The sequence below is a fragment of the Chelon labrosus genome (genome assembly GCF_963514085.1).
Source record: "Chelon labrosus genome assembly, chromosome: 11".
Taxonomy (NCBI): Eukaryota; Metazoa; Chordata; class Actinopteri; order Mugiliformes; family Mugilidae; genus Chelon; species Chelon labrosus.
The window spans coordinates 16,589,097-16,611,184 of NC_140344.1; the positions used below are offsets into that span (position 1 = coordinate 16,589,097).

Below are 22,088 nucleotides of genomic sequence, written 5' to 3' on the forward strand. Positions count from 1 at the left end.
TTTAACTTAAAAATACTGAGAGAGTTAGTTTTATCTGCACTTTAGTCTTTAATTTCTGCAAGACCTGCTGTGCCAACCCAGTCAGCTTTCTAGTGCATTTAACTGATGGTACCATTAGCCTTTTGTCCCACTGTGTATTAACAGTTGATGTCATGATGAAACCACACTTGGTGTTTTATATAGCTGTTGTGGTCAAACACTGTATATGATTTTGGTGTGCCTTAGGAGATCATTCTAGTTATTTTTTTTCTTACAAAGGGTTTAACTGCTTTCAATAATGTGATTTTTACCCTCTATATAGTTTTCTGAAGTAAAGTAGTTTGATAAAAAACATTGTCATTGTCTAAATAATTGCGTCGAGAACGTCTTTGCCTCCATTACCCACAGCGTGTCCTTCCTCATACATCCTTGCACTTTCTCTTTCTCAGAGCCTTATTACACCCACACACTCGTCCTGATTCAGCATCCGTGGTGCTGACATGTGTTTGTGTTCCACATCTGAGAGCTTATTGTCGAGTGGGAGTTGCCCCTTCACAACACAACCCCCTTGCTGGAGTCAGCTCTTTGTCTGTCAATCATTTCTCCCTTTCACATTCCTGTCATTCCACGTGGGCCAGTGCTCCCACCACACCCCACCTCTGTGCCAAGCCATTCTCACCGCTGAAATGCCATGAACAATTTGCAGCTTATTTTAGATGGTAAATGGAAACAAAATCTCTGGCCTGTCTGGTGTGGATGAGTGGGTGACCATTGCTCACACAGAGGCGCCACACTTGCTGCCCTGCCCACTGGACACATCTCAATTGCCCTTAAAGCTTCACCACATCTCTTATCCCTCTCTGCCTCCCATCAGTATGCCCCACATCTCCAGCTCCCCCACCCTCTCCTCTCCTCAGGAGCCCAGCGCTGGAGTGATCATGGGAACGTGGTTGTCATGGTGAACTGCTCTTATCCTAACAAAGAGGCAGAACAAAATGAGTTGTATACCCGCACAACCTCTCTCTACCTCTCTCTCTCTCTCTCTCTCCTCTCGTACACACTGCCTCCTCCTACACACAAGACTTTATTCTCGGGGGGAGACGTCGATTTTGCGTGCGCGCTGAATTCAAATTCCAAACTCCGCGTAAAAATGAAATGAAATCCAGCAGAGACCACCCAGTTTGTAGGACATCTCAGTAGTTGTCATTCACTTTCAAACACTTTAAAAGTCTTGAACTTGAGATTTAAAAAGTTACAAACCCTTTACTCGTTGACGTTCAGCCGTGCGTCAGCGACCCAAATAGTTTGGGACTTTCCACAACTGATGTTTTCGCATAGCTGCCTTGGATTTTCATATAAAGCTACGGATGGCAGAAAGCACGGTTAGGATCGATTTTTTTCCTTTGGTCGCCGTGGAAGTGACTGTGTGTATCCAGGTGGATCAGTGACTACTGGAAGGTGTGCTGGATGAGATGGATTAGCATTTCCAATGGGTCAAACAGAGCGTCTGTGGATACTTGCAAGTTTTTGTCAGGTAAGAAATGGGCCTGGACAACGTGAATCTTTTATGCACATTATTTATAATACTATTTAATGCACAATTTAGGTACTAAAAATTATATTAACCAAACTTTTACTTTCATTTTCCTGTCTTAGGTGGTCTTGCTGACCTGTGAACGGAATTCAAACCCTGTTGAGGTTGACATTGTGTTTCAGCCTTTCCCATCCAGTCAAGATGCAGACAGCTACACAGCCACTTTCCAATCTGTCAGCAACCATTTGGTAAGAAAATACCGAAAGCACCGTTTAATATGTATTTGAATTTGTATTTTGAGTTTTAGTTTCATTAGAGAAACAAATACACTAGTCTGACTTTTGGTGGTCACAATATCTTTGCAGGTCTATGTGGAGCTCATTGATCACTCAGAGTGCTCTCCTGACTGCAAGATATCACTGCGAATGGCTGAGGACCAAATGGGGTATAACATCACACTGAGAGCCAGCAGGAATGACACCACGCTCGAGGCGAAGACCTTTCACTTCAGTGAGTGTCTGCAAACTGCAAACAGAATATAGACATCACAGTTCTTGTGTAGCGCGGTTAATAATGTCAGCATCTCACCCCTCGTTCCGTCTACCCAGCACCGGTGTCCCAGTCCTTCATTCATTTACACGCCACGACCACTACTGCCCTCCTGACCTGGGAACTACATGGGCAGCAGATCCTATCCACCTTGAGTTTATACAACACACACACACATTCTGTCACACACATCTTCAACATAAATTCCTCAGAGATAAAGTCCCAGTACGTGGTGAAAGGTCTCCCGCCCGGCACGCACTTTAAGGCTGAGATTGTGGTGGCTGCATTCCTGAAACAGCTTAATATGAACTTGAAGCAGAGACTCGGCATTTATATGGACACAGGTATTTGTACACCTGCCCGCTTTACTGGAATCACATGACCACAGCTTGATTATCAAACTGATTGCAGGTAGGAATCTGCAGTGTGATGATAATATGTCTCTCCCCAGCTCAGTGTCCACCTGGCTGGTTGGCCAATGGAAAAAGCTGCTACACAGTGAGAAAAACAGGGTTGACCTGGAGTGATGCGCAGCAAAGCTGCACAAATCTGGCAGCTGGAAGTCACCTGGCTGACCTGAAGAGCCCGGAAGATTTGCTTTTTATTACTTCTTACCTCTTGACCCATAACAACCTGCTGCTGCTATGGACCGGACTTAATGACCAGCAGGTATCCTCATTGCAGAAACATATTTGAATCCGTTTCAGCCTGTAAGGAAAAGCCATACTAAATAATAACTTGTATTTGACTTTCATTCATTTCTCCTTCTTACATCATCACTAAGGTTGAGGTCTATTTGTGCATGTTCATATGTTGCTTTTCAAACAAAGTGTTGCCTCTGAGAATTGTCATGAACAACTGAGCACTAAGTAATTTAAAGAAGGATGCGTCAAAACAAACTTATGATTAAATATTCAAACCACAAGTGCAAAACTTTGGTGTCAAGTAAGTAGTGGTGGAAAGTGTACTTCACGAACTTAAGTTTGAACCCTTCGTGCAGTATAATTAAAATTTCTTGCACAGCGATCTATCACACTTGATGTCATACAAGCCCTTGAGACCACTTTAAACACTTAGCGTGAGGAAAAATAAACAAAGCAAAGAGCTCTGATTATAATATGTTTGGAGAAAATAGCCATGAGAGTTTCAAGTTTATAGTGAAAATATGCCATACAAATAAAATGATAAATAACACTTTTTTTAGGATTTAATAGAAAGGTCAGGAGGTCACTGGAAGTACTTATTAGACTGAAAGAGCCTCTCGGCAGCAGTTACTCCTCAAAGAGGAGGTTTGTTTTCGATACTTTATGACAGTGAGCTAATGTCTGTCATGCAGTCATAGTATCCCCCTTTGTCGCCCAACAGGAGGAGGGCCACCTTCTTTGGTCTGATGGTTCCTCATACGACCAAACGAACACTGTGACCACCCTGCTGCCAGCCGCTCAGACAGACTGTTTTGCCTTTCAGAGGAACGCCACAGGACCAGGATACTTCCTCACGCCATTCTTTTGTGACATCCCTTTACCTTTCATCTGCCAGTTCCAGAGTAAATAACTTGTCAATGCACATAGTACCTGATTTAACCATGGCGAAGTTATCATCAGGGGCGGCTCAGTGGCGAGGTGTTTAGCACTGATGCCTCACAGCAAGAAGGTCCCTGGTTCGAATCCATGGGCCGACCGGTCCCTTCTGTGTGGAGTTTGCATGTTCTCCCTGTGTCTGTGTGGGTTCTCTCCGGGTACTCTGGCTTCCTCCCACCGTCCAAAGACATGCTCGTTAGGTTAACTGGTGATTCTAAATTGGCTGTAGGTGTGCGTGTGAGTGTGAGTGGTTGTCTGTCTCTCTGTGTTGGCCCTGCGATGGACTGGCGACCTGTCCAGGGTGTGCCCCAATGACAGCTGGGATAGGCTCCAGCAGACTCCCGTGACCCTTCACAGCAATAAGCGGTTACAGAAGATGAATGAATGAATGAAAGTTATTATCAAAATATCACTTGTTGCACATTTATATATTTGTTAGTGTGTTACACCATTTTACACAGATTGCAAGTCTCAAAGTAAATAGCTAATGCAAAACAGTCAGAATTCAACCACCACCGTATAATTTGCGAGCACTTATGTCCAATATTTCCTTTTCAAGCTGCTCAGATATAACTGTGCTTCTTCTTTATTCACAGCCCCGTCGTCATCAGCCTCGTTTGACCTGGTTCAGGTGACAGAGCGACAGGTGGAGCTACGCTGGAGTGACCTCTCACCTTTCAACTCCTTTAATCTTTCATCCTTTGAGATATTCCTCCAGTATCAAGAGAAGGATAACAGAGAGTTAAGTCAAGGACACAGAAAGCCAGAGGACAAAAAGGGGGTAAAAAGAGTTGTCAGGGTGCCTATCTCCCTCTCCTCTAGAGGAGTAACTGTGGCAGGTTTGTCCCCAGGCAGCGTCTACTCTTTCACCCTTCAAGCCTCTCACCCTGCTGGCTCCACCTGGAGCGTGGGACAAACACAAACCGCGTACACAAGTGAGTCTGCCGACAACTTGTCACACACATGCGATACAACAGCTTGCACTAACAGAAGCTAAAATAAATGTTTACACTCTTGTCTTTCACACAGGACCACTCCCTCCTCAAAATGTCACTGTCGGCCCCATTACGGCCAGTCAGATTAGTGTCCGCTGGGTGCTGCCAGATGCACTGTATGTGGCAGGATGGACATTTGTTGTGCGATATGAGGACATGTCCTCTAGGCAAGAGAGGTTATTTGGAGTGCCCAACATCTCCAGGGCATCAGAGGCTGGTGGATTGCAGTCGTACACTGCTGTCATTGGAGGGCTGAAGTCTTACAGGAAATATAGGATTGTCGTTTACACAGTTGCCCAGCATGGCATAGAGAGCTGTGGATCCGGGCCCCTGATTGTACAGACTGGTGAGCGTTTCCAGATTTAATTCATAAAGTTTTAAAGGAGTAGTTTAAATCATTGTCTATGTGCTGTGCTCTGTGCCCATAGCAGGAAATGTTCCAAGCCACCTTGTAGTATTTTAAAGAGATGAGCAGTTAAACACATTCACATCCAAGTGGGACAGTTTCAGCGAGACATCAATCAGTGCCAAGTCATTGCCATCAGTTTCCTGATGTGATCAAATCTACTTATTAGTATTCCTCAGTTCCAATGAGGAATCAAATGCAGCACAAGGGGACGCAGGTGTTAAAATTGAATAAAAGCGAGCTTTATTAAAAAGCTGATGAACCAAACACTAGTCACAGAACAGAGTGAATAGGCAAAAAAAATAAATGTCAGAAGACAAAAAAGAAACGAAAACACAGGGAGCTGACCACGGCTAGAAACAAAGAACAACACAAAGACTCAATAACGAAATAAAGTACGTGCGAGGATGACGCAAGGAACACGAGGGAGGACTTCACAGACAAACTGACGCTGATTGAACGAGGCACAGTTGGAACGAATGAGAGCAGAGCACACAATAATAAAGGAGGGAAAACAAAGACAATATGCCAAGCAAACACTACACTGACTCATGAGGGAAGTGACACTTTAAAAATAACACAGAAAGATGAATTCATGATGAAAAAAAAACTAAACAGCGTGACACATTTATGACTTGCTAGATGAATTTCATCAGTTAAATAATTATTCTTGTTTGTGCCTCTTAGCGGTGAAGGCTCCTAGTGGTCTGGAGGTGTTGAGCACAAGGGGGAACCTGACAGTCTGCTGGACCAGTCTTCCCAGTGATCCTCCAGACGGTTATTATATCACATCCCGACTGCTTAGTGATGATGCCGTTGTTTCTTCACTCTGGATAAACCGGTCCAGCTTTGAGGCACTCAGGGTAAATGACTCCATGTGTGTTCACTTGGACACATCTACTCCTGGTCAAACGTATCAAGTGGGAGTTGTCACTTTGAGAGGAAATTACAGGAGCGAGAGGTCCAGTGTCGTACACACCACAGGTACGAAAAAGAAAATTACTAGCCCATTCAGAACTTTTACTGTGCATGCATTATTTTATATTTACCTTGTCTCTTTCTATCTGTCTGTGTGTGTAGCTCCATTTCCAGTGCAAGTAGCGGTCCCTCTTTCAGTGGGCACAAATTATACACAGCTGTACATCCAACACCCGCGGTTGGGTCTGATTGATGGGGTGAAAGTGTGTGCGTGTCCTGGAGTTTGTGACACTGTGTGTGAGGGATTGTGCGAGTATCCGTGTGAGCTGCACTCCCTCCCTGCTGACGTTCATGTCGTAACCTTTGGCAAACTCAATCCAGGATCACAGTACCAGCTCAGCGTGTACAGCACCAGCCGAGAGCAGACCGGACCACCGCACTACACCCGCCCCTTCAGAACAGGTGAGTTATCGCTGCTGACATACACCGATCAGCCACAACATTAAAACCACAGACAGGAGAAATGAATGACACGGACTATCTTATGACAATACAATGTTCTGCTGGGAAACTTTTGCATCTATCATTCGTGTGGATGTTACTTAGACGTGTACCACCCACCTAGACCGGACCAGGCACCCCTACCATATAGAAATGACACTCCTTGATGGCAGCAGCCATCTGCAGCAGGATGCAGCCTGACACAGACACACACAAAAACTGTTTAGGAACAACTAAAAAACATGAAAAACAGCACAAGTTGTTGATCTGGCCTCCAAATTCACTAGATCCCAAACTGATCAAGTATCTGTGGGATGCACTGGAACAAGCCTGATCCGCAGAGGCCCCTCCCCTCAACCCATAGGACCCAAAGGCCCCCCAGTAACAACATCCTGTTGTCAGACACCACAGGACACCCTCAGAAGGCCCATGTTCATTCTCTGATGAGTTACAACTGTTTTGGAGGCACAAGGGAGACCTACACAATATTAGCAAGGGGTCATAATGTTATGCCTGATCGGTGTACTAATGCATAGTGTCAATGACGACAAACATATCTGAATTGCCTATACGCTGGAGGAGTCAGCACAAACATTAGGGTACACTTCATATTGGGATGATTCACAACCTACCACCTGCCCGTATCACTTGTGAATCCAGCATTTTTTTCTTTTGCATAAATAATAACACAGCCCAGATGGTTAGTATTTGGACAGGTGCACGTTTGTTTTGCTCTTCGGGCTCTGTGCCTGAGCAAATTGATATAAACTAATGGATACAGCATTAAAAGCACAACAAAGTGTGTGAGGTATATCCCTTTTAACACGGTGCACATTTTGCAGTGGTTCAGACTATTTCTACAGATGGCTTCTGAATGTTTCTAGGGCAGTTGCGTGAACATTAAGATAAGAAATAAAATAAGATAGAGCTTTGTTTGTCCCGGGGGAAAGTTCTTATACCAGAGAATCCTTACAGACCATATCAATGTAAACAGAGCAAAGTTCAGTATATGTACAAAAGTGGGAGCTGAAAAGTGAAGTAGTCTGTCAATATGATGAATAAAGTCATGACCATGCAAGTAAAAGAAAATCACCAGAGATATATCAAAGTTGGATTCATACTAAAAGCCCAGGTGCATGCAGGAGTTAAAAGGCCTGATAGATGAAGGAGTTCTTTTGATGAGCTGGAAATCATTAGCTTGTTGGAGAAAACGCCCTTTATGACTACACAAGTCAAGAATGCTCCCAGGAATCCTTTTAAAAATCAAGAGGTGACATCCTGAGCAGAACCTCAGGAGGATTCAGCAGAAGAGGACCAACCTTTGGCAAGTCTCAGAAACAAACTGTGAAATACCGTTCACAAAGAGTACAGTCACTGCAACTAAAAAGGGGGGAAGAGGTGGAATACCCTCAACTGGTCGAGTCTATTACTTTTTAAACAACTTTATTCAATTTTTCACAACATGGTTACTAACATGATTACGACTCTATAATATTACAATATAAGAAGGTCCATTAACAAAATACATATTTTAACATTTACCTACGTTTATACCTATACATATAAACACTCCACATATAAAATGTGTACATACCTACATACACACACATACCCATACTGATCCCAACACATCTGAGCTGGTTTTCATTTGCTGAAGAATGAAAGAAAAACAGAAAAAGGAAGATCTGAAGGTGGTAGAAGTAAAAGCCTATGAGCTCATCAGCTAAGGAAGATGAAAAGCATAGTCTCCAGGTATGTCTAGTACAGTTCCTTCTGTACTGATGTACACCTATGCAAATTAAAGCTCAGACTTTAATAGTAGCAGTAGTAGAAGAACATCTGAGGCAGTCAGAAATCTCTCATGTTGCACCGAGTGTAATGTAACGCTGTTTGGCTTCTTCTTGGCATCTAAAATGATCCACAAAGTTTATTTTCTTTATGCTCCTTGTGTTTTGCACTTTACCGTATAATCTTTAGAAGACAACTTTATTCTCTCCAAATGATTTCACTGCCGTACTGTAATACGCATTTGACTTCTGTCAAAAGTAGTTTTCATATAAGAATAAGAAGTTTTAGTGTCATTGTCCTGTGAAAAACAACGAAATACAGTTTGGCAGCTTTTTTGTCCAGGAGCAATAAAAACACAATAAAATACAGTATATACAATAAAAGCACACAGTAGCACAGAAATGAATGCAATTGGTACAGTGAGGGAAAAAAGAGCAGCATTTTAAAATGGTATCCATGTTAGTGCAAATGTGCCTATTGAGTGTAGGTGGACTGGGGTATAAGTATAGGGGTTATTGCACAGGAGACAGGAGTCTATGAAGGAGAGGATAATGGTGTGTGGGATTTGACGGCTTGAAGGTAGAAGCTGCTTTTTAGTCTGTTAGTTCTGGATTTGATAACTCGGTATCTCTTCCCAGAAGGCAGGGTGGTGAACAGTCTATATCCAGGGTGGGTTTGGTCCCTGGAAGTGCTTTCTTTTGGAGCCGGCTGTGTAGATGTCTCTCAGGGAGGAGGGGTAGTGGTGAGCCGAGGGTCCGCTCTTACGCCCTCACCACTCTCTGCAGGTCCCTCCTGTTCTCCTCTGTGCAGCTGCTGAACCACACAGTGTCTTCGTTTCATTTATCAATTGCATTGCAACTAATGCTGTCACTAATCTACTGCTTCACTGCTGTCCATTTGAGGAGTCCTGGTGATAAGTCAGCATTTAGCAAAACAATTCTGATAATTTAGGTGATCTGTAAGAAAGATGGCAAACTTCAGCCATATAGACAGACTACCCAAATAGCTGGGGTTTACAGAATTAATACCATTACATTTATTTATAAAACAGATGTATTTACTATAATTCATTAAAACTTTAATTGAATGTCATATTTGCACTTTTTTGCTTCAACTCTTTTCGTGATTAATTTGCCATCCATTACATCATGCGCCTTCTTTATTTCCCCTACCAAAGGTAATTACTATTTGCAGTATGTACGTTCGATGAATAATTACAGTCATACGGTTTGTGATTTCAGGTCTGGCTCCTCCTCGTAGACTGAGGGAGGGGGTGGTGACGGAGTCCTCCATAGAGCTGCTCTGGGATCCAGCACAAGGACAGGCTCACGGTTACGAGGTCACCTGCCTCAACTGTGACCACTCATTCAAGGTAAACAAGAAAAAACCTCCTCGAAATACAGAATGTTTTCGCTTTAAGAAACAGGTCTGCTGAAGTAAGAGGAATTTTCAAGGTCTCGATCAATTAATTAAAAGGCAAGCATTCACACTCACTGAAATTACTAAATAAATTGCCTTGAGCAAGAAACTAATCACGGCAGCCTATAGCTAGCATGATTTTTATGTAGCAAACAATAATGCATGCATGAGCGTGATCTCTTTAACCTTTTCATAAATGCTTTAACTTATAATAAGATTGACTTCCTTGCTATTTGTTATGTGCTCCAGGTCCAGAAGACGTTGAATTTGAGTGCAGTGTTTTCTAGTCTGACTCCAGGCCTACTCTACCACTTTGCAGTACGGACAGAGAAGGAGTCCTTCACTGACAGTTCGCCTGTCACTATCAATATCACTGCAGGTATACACACATACACACAGACACACACTAGCTCTTCTCTGTCTTCCTAATAACTACGTGTGCTGTTTTTTTGATGTGGCAGCTCCCAGCCCAGTGGAGGTCTCTCTCGTCAGTAAAACCACTTCATCCATATGCATTCGTTGGAGTGCGGTCAGGGGACGGGTGAGCACACTCATCCTGTCAATCAAAAACAGCACATCCATTCAAGAGCTGGTAATTTCTCATCAGGAGACCAGGTCAGTCTCATTCTCGTCAGCCTCTATACAGATTTAAACAGTTCAAATGAACTTGAAAACACTGTCTGCTAAAACTTCACCAGATCACACAGCTTTGAAGGCCTCGCTCCTGGGAGCCGATACACAGTTGCAGTGGTTACCACCAATGGGGAAAGAAGAAGTAAACCTGCTGAAATGATCCTCCATACTAGTAAGATCTCTAACAAGACCACACCTCAGTAGGTTAGAGGGAGGCAAGGGTAGGGAATGGCATGAGAGGGGTCAAGGAGATGGGATGGGGGGAATGGGATGAGAGAGGAAGGGATGAGTTTGGAAGGGATGAGAGGGATGAGAGGGGTCGAGGATCAAGGGGATGGAATGAGAGGGGTCGAGTGGATGGGATGAAGGAAGATATAGAGACCGATGGTGGTCCTCTGTTGTCCGGATAGAGGAACCCAGGAAAAGCAAACACATGAAGGCATCAGTAATAATATGATATATAATAATATACTGGTCATTCTCAGAGGGGCCATTCTTCTGCATTATGGGCATAAAGGATGTGAACACTTTCTCTACCAGCTTGGATCTCTTGTGGTCCATCATTTCCAGTATCTCTCCCTGCTGGTCGATATTGAATCCAGTAGAGCACTGAAAAACTGGTGACAATGACTGGGTGTCAATATGTGGTGTCACATGCTTCTTGTCTCCAGTCCCAGAGGTGCCACAGGAAGTGTCTCTTTCGCGGCAGGTAGTGACGTCCGTGTTTGTCACCTGGAGACCACCACCAGGACGGGTGAAGGAGTACAAGGTAAGACGAGCACTGCTGCGTCTGTCCCGTTCCACGGAAATCGAGACGAGCGACTGTCATCAGAAATTCCTGACAGATGTTTGTAGTGTCCTTGCCATTATTCTTGTGAACACATAACTCAAAATATGAGAAAGGGGTGTCGTTTGTATCAGGTTTCGCACTCACCCTTTGGTTACTTAGCAACTGCTGCTGGCACAGCAAGGATTTGGTTACCAACCCTTTAAAAGATGTATGACCTCTGTAGAGCCACAGCCAGGAAGAGTGACGAAGCATATTATAGGCATTCATAACAAATGACCCCATAAGGTTATTTTATTTTTTTCACCTGAACTGAATGAGAGACATTTAATACACACAGTATAAAGGATTGGAAAGAAATCTAATAAAGTTCAAGCAAAGTCTGAGGACTTTCTGCTGTTTTTCTCAGCTTCTCCATGGCCTGATGTCCATGGACAGGAACTCCTGGATTGAGGTGCTTGTCCAAGGCACAAGTTATGAGATCAGGGATTTGATTCCTGGGTCGGACTACGGAGTGAGCATTCAGAGTGTGCTGGGCTCAGACACCAGTGAGGCTGTCCATAGAGAGTTTAGCACACGTAAGAGATGCACAGACACACACAGAAACAGAAAGAAAAAGAAATAATTTAATTTTGGCTTGTAAAATTCCCCAAACTCTCTTCCAGGCCCAGCAGGATTGTGCGCCCTTCGTTTAGGTCATGTGAAGTCTTCTTCTGTCTCCGTGAGCTGGGAGCGTGCACGTGGAGAGTTTGACTTTTACAGAGTCACTGTGACCAACAGTTCTTTCACAAAAACCCTCACCATACCCAAGGAGCAGCAGGTCGCTGTGGTCACCGGGCTGCTGGATGGTTGCAGCTACAATGTGAGCGCCGAGAGAGTGAGAGGAGGAACAGCAGGAAACGCTGCCTTTCTGACTGTAACCACAGGTAGGTCAACGCTCTGGTATTGTCACCTTATCAGATCGTGCCTCTCTTTGCCTCTCTTGACTCCCGTTTTCCCTTTCCTGTTCCTCATGAGTGCCAACCCGTGTGCAAGGAGTACGGCTGATGAACGTATCTGCACGTGCGTTCACGCTGCGCTGGGAGCAGGCCGCGGGGTGTGTGGATTATTACAAAGTAAACCTACGACCAAAGCAGGGAAAGGTCACAATTCACCCCGCGCGTGATGGATACATTCAGGTACATCACACACACTCAGAGAATTTAGAAAGTCTCTTTGTCTTCAGATAAGCAAGACAAAACGATACCAGTGTCAGTGAAAGGGACAAACCTTGACCTGTAGACATGTTATACTGAAAATTCAATGTACACACATAGATTATCTCTCCTCCCATTCAACCAAGTCCCGCCCCATACTGACTCTTCCCGGCTGCCAGGTGTCAGTTACCCCACAAAATGTAACTTTACACACCACACGCCACACACACACACACACACACACACACACAGAGCACACAGAGCACAGAGTTGAGTAATAGATCTCATTATTTATTAAGTTTGCCTCATGAGCTCAACCCTGAATCATTCATTTGCTTAAGCTGCTCTCCCAAGAGAGGGAGAGAGACCAGAGGGAGACCGTTAGCCCTGTGCTAATGAAAGGACCCAACTGCCCTTCGTTGCTTATCACTAGAATTTTGGAAATACCTCGATCTGGTACTATCCAAAGCCTGGACGACTAACCCTGTAAACTTTATTCATGCCACTAACCAGCTTCTAGACTATTGTTCAGCCGAGTGGATTACCCCGTAGACCACTGCTAATGTTCGTGCACTAATACTGGATGCAGCTTTACTGGCGAGGCCTCTAACCAGCTGTGACTAAACTAAAGCCAACTCTGCTACCCAGCATGGCCTTCCTCTCTGCATACCTCCTGCTCACACTCTGCCTGGGACAGGTGCGCTCACAGGTAAGAATTCAACACTGGATATCTAGCATTGCTGCGCACAAATGTTAATACACTAACTGGTTCGATGTAATAACAGTTCGGTCGTGTTCCTGGAAGGTAGCTCAAGGTCTGAGTGTATCAGCGTGTTGCTACCCAACAACTGATGCATCACAAACTCAAGCAAAAGAAAAAAGGCAGCAGCGCAGGAGACTGCTCATCTGTCTCATAGGCATGAAGACAAGCACCACTGCAAGCTTTACTCTTAATACACCAGCCTTCACGTTAATACACAGTAGAGTTGTGGTAATCCTTACATTTGCTGCAGGATAAATAACAGAAGTGCCTTTAGGGCCGTTGCAGAAGTAATTTAGACGAACAGGTTTGTATTTATTACTCCTTTTAATTAAGGAGATTATTCATTGGAATAATGAACTTGCACGGACAGATAAGCAGTTGGGCAGCATCACTCAGGCCTTTGGGAGATAATGATTGTAATCTGCACATTATTTTACAATGTGCAGATTAATTGATTGGGAAATCATTAGTTGCAGCCCTAAACAAAAATTAATGTGTTTGCAGAGCTGAGGTTTCTAATGCCATTGTAGTTTTAACAATAAACTAAATAATCAGCTTCACACAGCACATGTTCCACCAACCCAGGTTACGATTTATTATGATTGAGGATGTATGGAAGTGAGCAGAGAAGCTGAAATAGTTACAGCACAGCAAAACAGCTTTTGCCTGACCAAAAAAAAAAAAAAAAAAGGAAAATTAAACTGAAGTCAGTATCAGGAGCTCGCTATTCTTGTGTGTACGCATGTTGGGTCTGACCAGATGTTGCTGTTTCCACAGGCCGACGTGGTGAATGTCAGTCCAGGGACACAATACAGTGTAACAGTCGCAGCAGCCTCCTCTTCCAACATCAGCCCTGGAGTCAGCCGCATGATCAATACTGCTGAGAGCGGTGAGACGTGCACACAAACACACACCGTTGTTGTCCGTGTGTATTTAGTTTTTGATTGTTAAACCAAGTTCCTTGTCTGTCTGGCTTTAGTGTACAATACACACACACACACACACACACACAGAAAAAAGACATTAGTACAGTAGGGGTGTGTGTGTTTCCGTGTGTGTGTGTATATACTTCCTTCACTGTTTAATTCCTCGTAGGTAACTTAAGCCCAGGCTTTTGAACCACAGGATGAATGGGTCTGCAGTGAATGTCAGTGAAATGCCACTGCTGTGTGGAGCCTTATTCATCAGGGTTCAGCCTAAAACACATTCCCGTAGGCCCAACACACATGCACACACTCAGAGGACCAGTCTACCCCAGATAACAACACTATTGTTAAATTGACACTGATACTATGTTCCTTTTGAGTCCTGATAAAGCGCTTATTAATCAAAAGATTTGTATTAAATTACACTTATTTGCACAGCAGGCTAAAAAGCTGTGATTAAATAAGGACAGCAGAGAAACGCTCGAGCCCACTGAGAGCCACTTGGCTGGAGCGCTGATCGTTAACACACAACTGTTAGCGCAGCTGGACAACATATCAGCTAATTGGGTAACATAAGATGTACTTGTTGTTGGTGTCCTCTCCTTCATACACTTCCCCTCTTCCTCCCCAGTTCCGGCTACCCCTTTCGGCCTGGAGGGAGAAGCCGTCGGCTCTAACGGTATCCTGCTCTCCTGGGCAATGCCACAAGATGCCAACAATATCGACGGATACATCATCAGGTAACTTAACTTTGTTTTCCTTGTGGAAAACTGCGAATGGGGATTTATTTCGGTGCAAGCTGCAGGCATCAAATTTGAGATTCCACAAAAGTTTGTGCCAAAATTGCAGCTGCAACCAGATACTAATTCATCGTGAGATAATGAGGACAGCAAATTGTGAAAAAAAGAAATAAAAATAAGTCAATAAATAATGGAAGAAAATTAAAGTAACAGGAATATATACATGCCCGTGAATGACTCTAAATATGATAAACGCATGTTGTAGGGAAATATAACTGTGGTGTGAAGTTTCTGTGCATCCTGTATGTACACAGATGTTGAATCATAGACACTATAATGTGGACATTTTAGCAGATCCTTTAGCCGCACTGTAGGAATACTCGATTATAGCAATAGTGAAGTCAGTGTAATGGACACATTTTTAATTTCAGTCTAATGATCGACATTAAAGGAACAAAATGGATGTACTACCTCAAAATTAGGAAATTTTGAAGTTAATTCATACTGATAACTATTTGAAATAGTTTCCTACACACTATTTTCTCCCTTGTCACAAGAAAATCTTCTGTTGAAGACTCACTTCTACTCTAAAATGAATAGATCAGATTGAATAAGATAATAAACAAAATACGCAGCGAGCTAGAAGCTGTCAGTTAAATGCAGTGGAGAAAAAAAGTACTATATGTTTCCTTAAAATATTGTCAAGCCGTATGAAGTAATGTAAAATGGAAACAGAGTAATGTACAATCAAATTTGCGCCTTATGTCACAGACTATTTTCTTACATATTTCTCCTTCATTCAGCTCCATACTGTTGGTGGTTTTATAATGTGAGTCGGAACATGGTGAGCTTATATGCTGATTTATTCCCGCAGGTACAAGGAGGTGTGTCCGTACCCTGATCCCAGTTTCACACAGGTGACCAAGTACCTGGACGTACCAGAGACTCTGCTCACTGACTTTACATCGGGATCTACATACCACATTCAGGTATTCAGTAAAACTTTATTTCCTATTACTGTAAAGGTTATAGTATCGTGTTTAGTTGAGATGACAAAAAAGTGTAAAAAAAAAAAAATGAAAAGTCCACACATAAAACACAAATAATTCTACTGTTAGTTGTGGGTGTCTAAACACAGTGTTTGTTTGCTACTCTCCCAAGCACTAATAATATTTGTATCCTATAACTATATTCCTGGAAATTGCGTGTTATTTCCTGTGTTGTCGCGTGGATGCGGCTGTGTGACACAGATCCTCTAGGACCAGGCTATTCTCTTGATCTGGCTGAATACTGGTAATTGATCCCGATTGCATTATTAATCAGGTAAACAGATCTATGGATCAGTCAGGGCTCTTTCCACTGTCTGTTGTCACTGAGCTTGAATGTGATCATGCTTATTAGTTTTCAGAATTCATTAACCCACAATGACCTTCATACAAATGGACTTGGAGAGACCGACACACATAATGGTTATACCTGCACATACTGTATTTGTCTGTGCCGGTGCTTATCGGTGTGTGCATGTATCGTATTACCGTGTGTCGGGCCTCTGAAACATGCACACAGCTGCAACATCTGAGCTTATGAGCAATTTCCCTGTATATCTGGTAGTCTAAAATGGGTTGTATTATATTCTAGCAAAAAAAAAAAACTTGCATAAGATACACAACAATTATGTTTGTGTTTGAAGCTACTAAAAAATCCCTGCAAAGGCGACAATTTTTTTTTCGTCTTCTTTTTAATCTTCAAAGCTAAATAGGACAGACAAGTATCATCAACAACCAGTTTTTTGTAATTGTTCACTTTTAGAGGACAGGTGGAAAATATCACACTTGTACAGTTTCATTCATTGCAGTGAGAACAAAAACACGAACCAAGGTGAGGTGTAAGTGATCAGTCTGATAAAAGAACAATGGCAGCGGTACATTGGGGCCAGATTGGAGAAGGGGGAGAGGTGTGGTGGATGGGTGTTTGATGTGAAAGAGAACAAGAAGAAAGTCTGAGGACATTGGATCCCAGACAGAAGCTATTAATGTCTCGTAGTATAAAAAAGAGGGTAATGAAATCTGAGGATATCTCTATTTTTTTAAGAGCTTTGGAAGTGACATGCATTATGGGGAATTCCCAAGTTGCCTGATTCATTTTTACTTCATATTTCTCTTCTAATTTATGTTTAATTCACTTCAGTTTGACTCACATGATTATGGTGGGATGTGTTCACATACTATTTACTTACTGGAGTACAATGTTACATCATTGTTGTGTCACTGGGATTACTGAATCCCTTCTACTACAGCACCTTGTTTCATCTGTGATCACTGCCTGAGATTCCCTGACTGGGAAATGGGAACTGCTGTATCGACAGGAACATGAATTAATCATGATAAGTAATGCCTACCAACGATGTCTCTCTCGTTTCTGTGTCTCTCTCTAGGTAGCAGCTATGTCCCCAACTATCACGGGAGCATTCAGCAAATCGTTATATATAAAGACAGCAGAGTCCCGTGGGTACCCATGCATATGCACACACCGCTGCCATCAGAATCAAACATCCAGAATAACCCTGGTCTGTGTATATGTTTTTTGTGAACTTGCATGTGTGTGCATTCCCTGCAGCCCCTGGCCTGGTGACCAATCTGACAGCATATGCTCAGAACCACACCTTTGTCATGGTTACTTGGTTCCTGCCACACCGCATCAACGGCCTCATCACGAAGTTTGCTGTCAAGGCGAAACATGCCCGCACGGGGCAGACTGTCCGCATGCTGGAGGTCAATGCGGAGGAAATCATGACTGGAGCGTTGCCTCACTGCAATGTACTCCATCACCCCCTGTCTTCTGAACTGAACTGTTATTGTGAAATGTATTGTTTGTGTCAGGCTTATATACCACCACGGCCCAGAGGCTGTATTTTTCTTAAATACCTTTCTCTTTCTGTGTGTCCTTTGTTATTTTCTGTCTAGGATGCTGCTGACATCCTCTCTCGTGCGACACTCAGCCCTTTGGATATAACAGCATCGTCTCCGCCCATCACCCTCTCTGCCGTGCCCCCTGCATCCTCTTGGAGCGTGCCCATATCAGTAGGAGTGGATCAGCTACGACCTTACACTGCCTATCTTTTCGAGGTGTCCGCCTTCACCTCTGATGGAGAGGGACAGATAGCCTCCACTATGGTCCGCATGCCAGAATCAGGTGAGAAAAAAAGAAGTGAAGAAGGCTGTAAACGGTTATCAGCATTTACAACATACAGAATCTGTTTTCTATTACATATAAAAACCTTGTTCTGACTTCGAACTGCAGCTCCAGAAGACCCACCACAAAACTTTGTTGTACTGAATATGACATCTAGATCATTCTTGGTGTCCTGGAACACTCCCAACATCATCACGGGAAAGTTCACCTACGTGCTCTACCTTTATGGACCAACAGGTTAATAATTATTGACTCTATGTTTAATACACAAACACATATGCACATATAATACACACAATATTACACAAGTCTGTATTTTTTGTCCAGGTTTTTTATATGACAACAGCACAGCAGACATGCGATTTGCTTTTACTGGTTTGGCACCTTACACAAGATATACAGTGGGCGTCCAAGCAAGAGCAGCAGGAGAGCTGGGTCCAGCAGCGGAGGAGGAAGTAATTACACCAGCTGAAGGTGAGGACATTCAAGCTTAACAGCAAATATAGCAAAATAGTTTGTAGATGTTTTTTTTTCTTTATTTGACATTATGAGAAAAATGTCAGGATAAGACAAGACAATTTAGTGGATGTCTTTATGGTCAGATGTGTGTTTTGTCATCTTGTGTGTGTGTGTCTGTGTATAATGTGTCTGGCTCTGTTTGTACGTGTGCATTTGTGAGTAGCACCCAGCGCCGTGCAGAATCTGATGGCGGTAGCTGAGGATTCGGTTTCGGTTCGTGTGAGTTGGAAAACTCCTGCCCAGCCCAACGGTCCCATAACCCAGTACAGACTGCAGGTCCTGGTTAATGACATTCTGCTGCAGGACATCACCCTCATTGCAGAGGTTGTAAACCAAATGTTAATTTCTCCATAGCTTTATAATGTCAGTATGGGGGGAAAAGCAGAATCACAAGATCAGTGCTGTTGAAAATTAGAGTTAAAACCTGAGAAAATGTTGGGTAAGATTGGTCATTCAGTCTTTGCATATTGTATGCCAATTGGACAAACTGAAAATCAGTGGGTCTGAATGCTGATTATAACGTTTAAAAGTCCTCCATTAACAACTGTTCAATCTCATCAGACTTAACAGTTTTAAAAAACAGCCTCTAAGTTTAAGAAATGTTTCAACAACATTGGCTTTGTGGATGGCGTTATGTATTGGATTAGACTGCCTTATCCACTTCCAGTTCATGCTCCCCTGCCAAGTGACAAATTTGTCCCATTAGGATTTGTAACATCGTGGTTATTATAGAAACATCTGCATCTGAAACCTTCAAAAAATGTTGTTGTTTTTTTTTTTTCCTTCAGAATTCAACTGATTCATATGAGAATACAACACCTCCTCCTGACAGTCCGGGACGACGTAAGAGAGCTGCTGAGCTCAGACTGATCACATCTCCGCCTACTTTCACAGCTACTGTTTCCGATCGCACCGTGCCCACTGGTGCGACTGCTTCCAGCTTCACACGCTCTGTTCCTAGAAGCGCTCATCACATCACTAACACAGATTCTCAACAGACCATTGACCCCATGGCCACTGACAACCCGAGCTCTAGCAATACGCACTCAAACAGCACAAGCTTTGACTCTTCTGACTCTTCACTCTTTGGGACTCCTGTGTTTTCTCTAACCTCTGAGCCGCCTGTTACGCTTCCGCCCTGGCTGACAAATCAATCACATGCTGGAGATATGACCTCAGACTCTTCCCCCTTGGACCTGACCCCAGGCCAGCTTCGCTGGTCTACACGTGATGCTTCAATTACAGGGCACCTTTCAACACGTAGTGCAACAGTGTCGGGTGTTACAGGTGGGGAAGCACTAACAGGACACACTGCTTCTCTTAACTGTGCTTGCTTTGCTTTCTCAATGATTGTTCTAAAAAAAAAAAATCTTGACTGTTCACGGACTTCTAAATCTTACGTGTGCATATGTCTGCTGCAGGTGTAACAGTGAGAGAGGAGGTGATGGATGTTTTGTCAGAGGACTTGTCTTACTTGGTGTCAGATCTGAATCCCTTTACTGAGTACACGTTCAGGGTCACTGCTTCCACCACTGTGGGAGAGGGCCCTGCTGCAAATATCACAGAGAAGACCAGGGAGCAGGGTGTGTGGTCATGTTCTACTTTTGAAATTTACAACCATAGACATCAAGAGGAAAGGTGCTAAATTGGTTAGATTTTCATTGTAATAATGTTTTATCTTGTGTGTGTTTAAGTCCCTAGCTCGGTGCTCGAGGTATCCTATCAAAACATCAGCTCTACCTCCATACTAGTGAGCTGGGTCCCACCTCTTAATCCCAACGGACGGATCACACATTACACCGTCTATGGTCTCAACCTGAACAGTAATCAGGCCCCGAAGTGGGTCACTAACGCTACCAGCATATTAATAACAGGTAAGATGTTCATACTACATAAATAGACAACGATCGGTCACAACATTATGACCACTGACAGGAGAAGTAAATAACATTGACCATCTTGTGACAATACAATGTTCTGCTGGGAAACTTTTGGACCTGGCATTCATGTGGATGTACCACCCACCTAGACCAGACCATGCACCCCCACCCCATATCAATGACACTCCTTGATGGCAGCAGCCATCCCCAGCAGGATGCAGCCTGACACAGGGAGACACACACAAAAAAAATCGGTTTAAGAACAACTAAAAAACAAACAAACATGAAGAACAGCACAAGATGTTGACCCAGCCTCCAAATTCACTAGATCCCAAACTGATCAGGTATCTGTGGGGTGATCCACAGAGGCCCCATTCTGTTTCCAGACACCATAGGACACCCTCAGAAAGACCATGTCCATTCTCAGATGAGTCACAACTGTTTTGGAGGCACAAGGTAGACCTACACAATATTAGGAAGGTGGTCATAATGTTATGCCTGATCGATGTTAATAAACAGCACAACTGACATTTTCTTAAGCCTTGTTTTTTTTGGCAGCTAATATAATAGTCGCTGCAATTAAGGTCTGTTGATGACTGTCTTTCTGTCTTGTAACGTGTAGATTTGGACAAGTACACTGCTTACAAGCTGCGTGTAACCGCATCCACAGCCGTGGGAGAGAGCGCTCTTTCTGAGGAAGATGACATTTTTGTTTTCACCTTAGAGGACGGTATGTGCTCACAACTGAATATGTGCATGTACAAATGCAAAGGTTAAAGCTATTGTGTTTTTTTGTTTTGTTTTTAGTTTTAGAACTAAAAAAAGATGAAAGCCAACAACAGTGGGGACCATATTAAATTAATTTATCATATTCATATGTGCTGTATGTTTGTCTTTGTTAGACTAGGTGCTTGATGATTTAATGCGCAGAAGGTAATTTATTTAGTTTAACGACCTATCATAAATTATGTTAAAGCCTCTGGAAATGTTCCTGTCTGTCTCCCTCTCAGAGCCGGACTCCCCCCCTGAGAACCTCACTGTGGTAGACACCACCCCCTCTACTGCTACTTTGGCCTGGTCCGCACCAGAGAGAGCTAATGGGGTGATCCAGCACTATGAGGTCTTCTATGAGAACGAATCCTACTCGGCCTTGATGAACACATCCTCAAACAGAGTCACTCTGATCAATCTGAAACCGTTCTCTTATTACAACGTGTCCGTGAGGGCTTACACACGTTTCGGCAACGGCAACCAAACATCAGACACTCTGTACCTGCTGTCTGGAGAAGATGGTGTGTTGAAGGATGCACCCATCTTCTAAAATGCACACACATAAAAAGGCTTTAGGATCGATAATAAGTGCATCAACCACTTTTTCTGTTGTTTATTTCTTCTCCAGTCCCAGGTAGTCCTCCCTATGGGCTCTCCTTTGAGTCGGTCAGTCCCAGTGAGGTGAACGTGACCTGGCAGCCTCCTCTGCTGCCCAACGGGGTTATTATTCACTACAGCCTGGAGCTTTGGAACTCCACTCACTACTTAAACCTCACCTCGCCGACCAACTACATCCACATCACGCATCTGAGGAAATACGCAAACTACCGCGTCATGGTTCAGGCACACACAAGAGTCGGGCCGGGAAACTATAGCAGCGAGCCACTCAACATCACCACACTTGAGGATGGTGAGAAAGACGGGGCAGAAAGAGAGAGAGAGAAAGGGGGAGGGTGTGTTTTCAGTTTCAGGCACGGTTTACGTCACGACTGGCTGACATGTTCAAAGGGCA

The 22,088-nt window shown here is 43.5% G+C and overlaps 2 protein-coding genes across 2 annotated transcripts in view; both read left to right on the forward strand.

Annotated features, from left to right (window-relative positions):
* Positions 1–695: 695 nt before the first annotated feature.
* On the forward strand, positions 696–5,003 carry LOC311496212 (uncharacterized protein; the record flags this gene model as incomplete). Its single annotated transcript, XM_084555975.1, has 8 exons — positions 696–937; positions 1,416–1,437; positions 1,636–1,761; positions 1,879–2,023; positions 2,275–2,406; positions 3,602–3,608; positions 4,174–4,577; positions 4,672–5,003. The coding sequence occupies 8 exons, from the start codon at positions 696–698 to the stop codon at positions 5,001–5,003; spliced, it is 1,410 nt and encodes a 469-aa protein (XP_084412101.1).
* An 846-nt stretch (positions 5,004–5,849) lies between these two features.
* ptprq (protein tyrosine phosphatase receptor type Q) overlaps positions 5,850–22,088 on the forward strand; it is a 34,440-nt gene continuing 18,201 nt past the window's right edge. The window contains exons 1-24 of the mRNA XM_084555393.1: positions 5,850–6,423; positions 9,492–9,622; positions 9,919–10,048; positions 10,131–10,284; positions 10,368–10,474; positions 10,974–11,071; positions 11,499–11,667; positions 11,755–12,015; positions 12,107–12,267; positions 13,826–13,937; positions 14,606–14,714; positions 15,589–15,703; positions 17,149–17,218; positions 17,331–17,530; positions 17,678–17,906; positions 18,015–18,143; positions 18,234–18,380; positions 18,589–18,749; positions 19,214–19,712; positions 19,847–20,008; positions 20,120–20,299; positions 20,928–21,035; positions 21,316–21,597; positions 21,705–21,986. Of these exons, the coding sequence (XP_084411519.1) occupies positions 5,919–6,423; positions 9,492–9,622; positions 9,919–10,048; positions 10,131–10,284; positions 10,368–10,474; positions 10,974–11,071; positions 11,499–11,667; positions 11,755–12,015; positions 12,107–12,267; positions 13,826–13,937; positions 14,606–14,714; positions 15,589–15,703; positions 17,149–17,218; positions 17,331–17,530; positions 17,678–17,906; positions 18,015–18,143; positions 18,234–18,380; positions 18,589–18,749; positions 19,214–19,712; positions 19,847–20,008; positions 20,120–20,299; positions 20,928–21,035; positions 21,316–21,597; positions 21,705–21,986 (4,501 nt within the window). The 5' untranslated portion in view covers positions 5,850–5,918. The remainder of the gene's footprint in view (positions 6,424–9,491; positions 9,623–9,918; positions 10,049–10,130; positions 10,285–10,367; positions 10,475–10,973; positions 11,072–11,498; positions 11,668–11,754; positions 12,016–12,106; positions 12,268–13,825; positions 13,938–14,605; positions 14,715–15,588; positions 15,704–17,148; positions 17,219–17,330; positions 17,531–17,677; positions 17,907–18,014; positions 18,144–18,233; positions 18,381–18,588; positions 18,750–19,213; positions 19,713–19,846; positions 20,009–20,119; positions 20,300–20,927; positions 21,036–21,315; positions 21,598–21,704; positions 21,987–22,088) is intronic.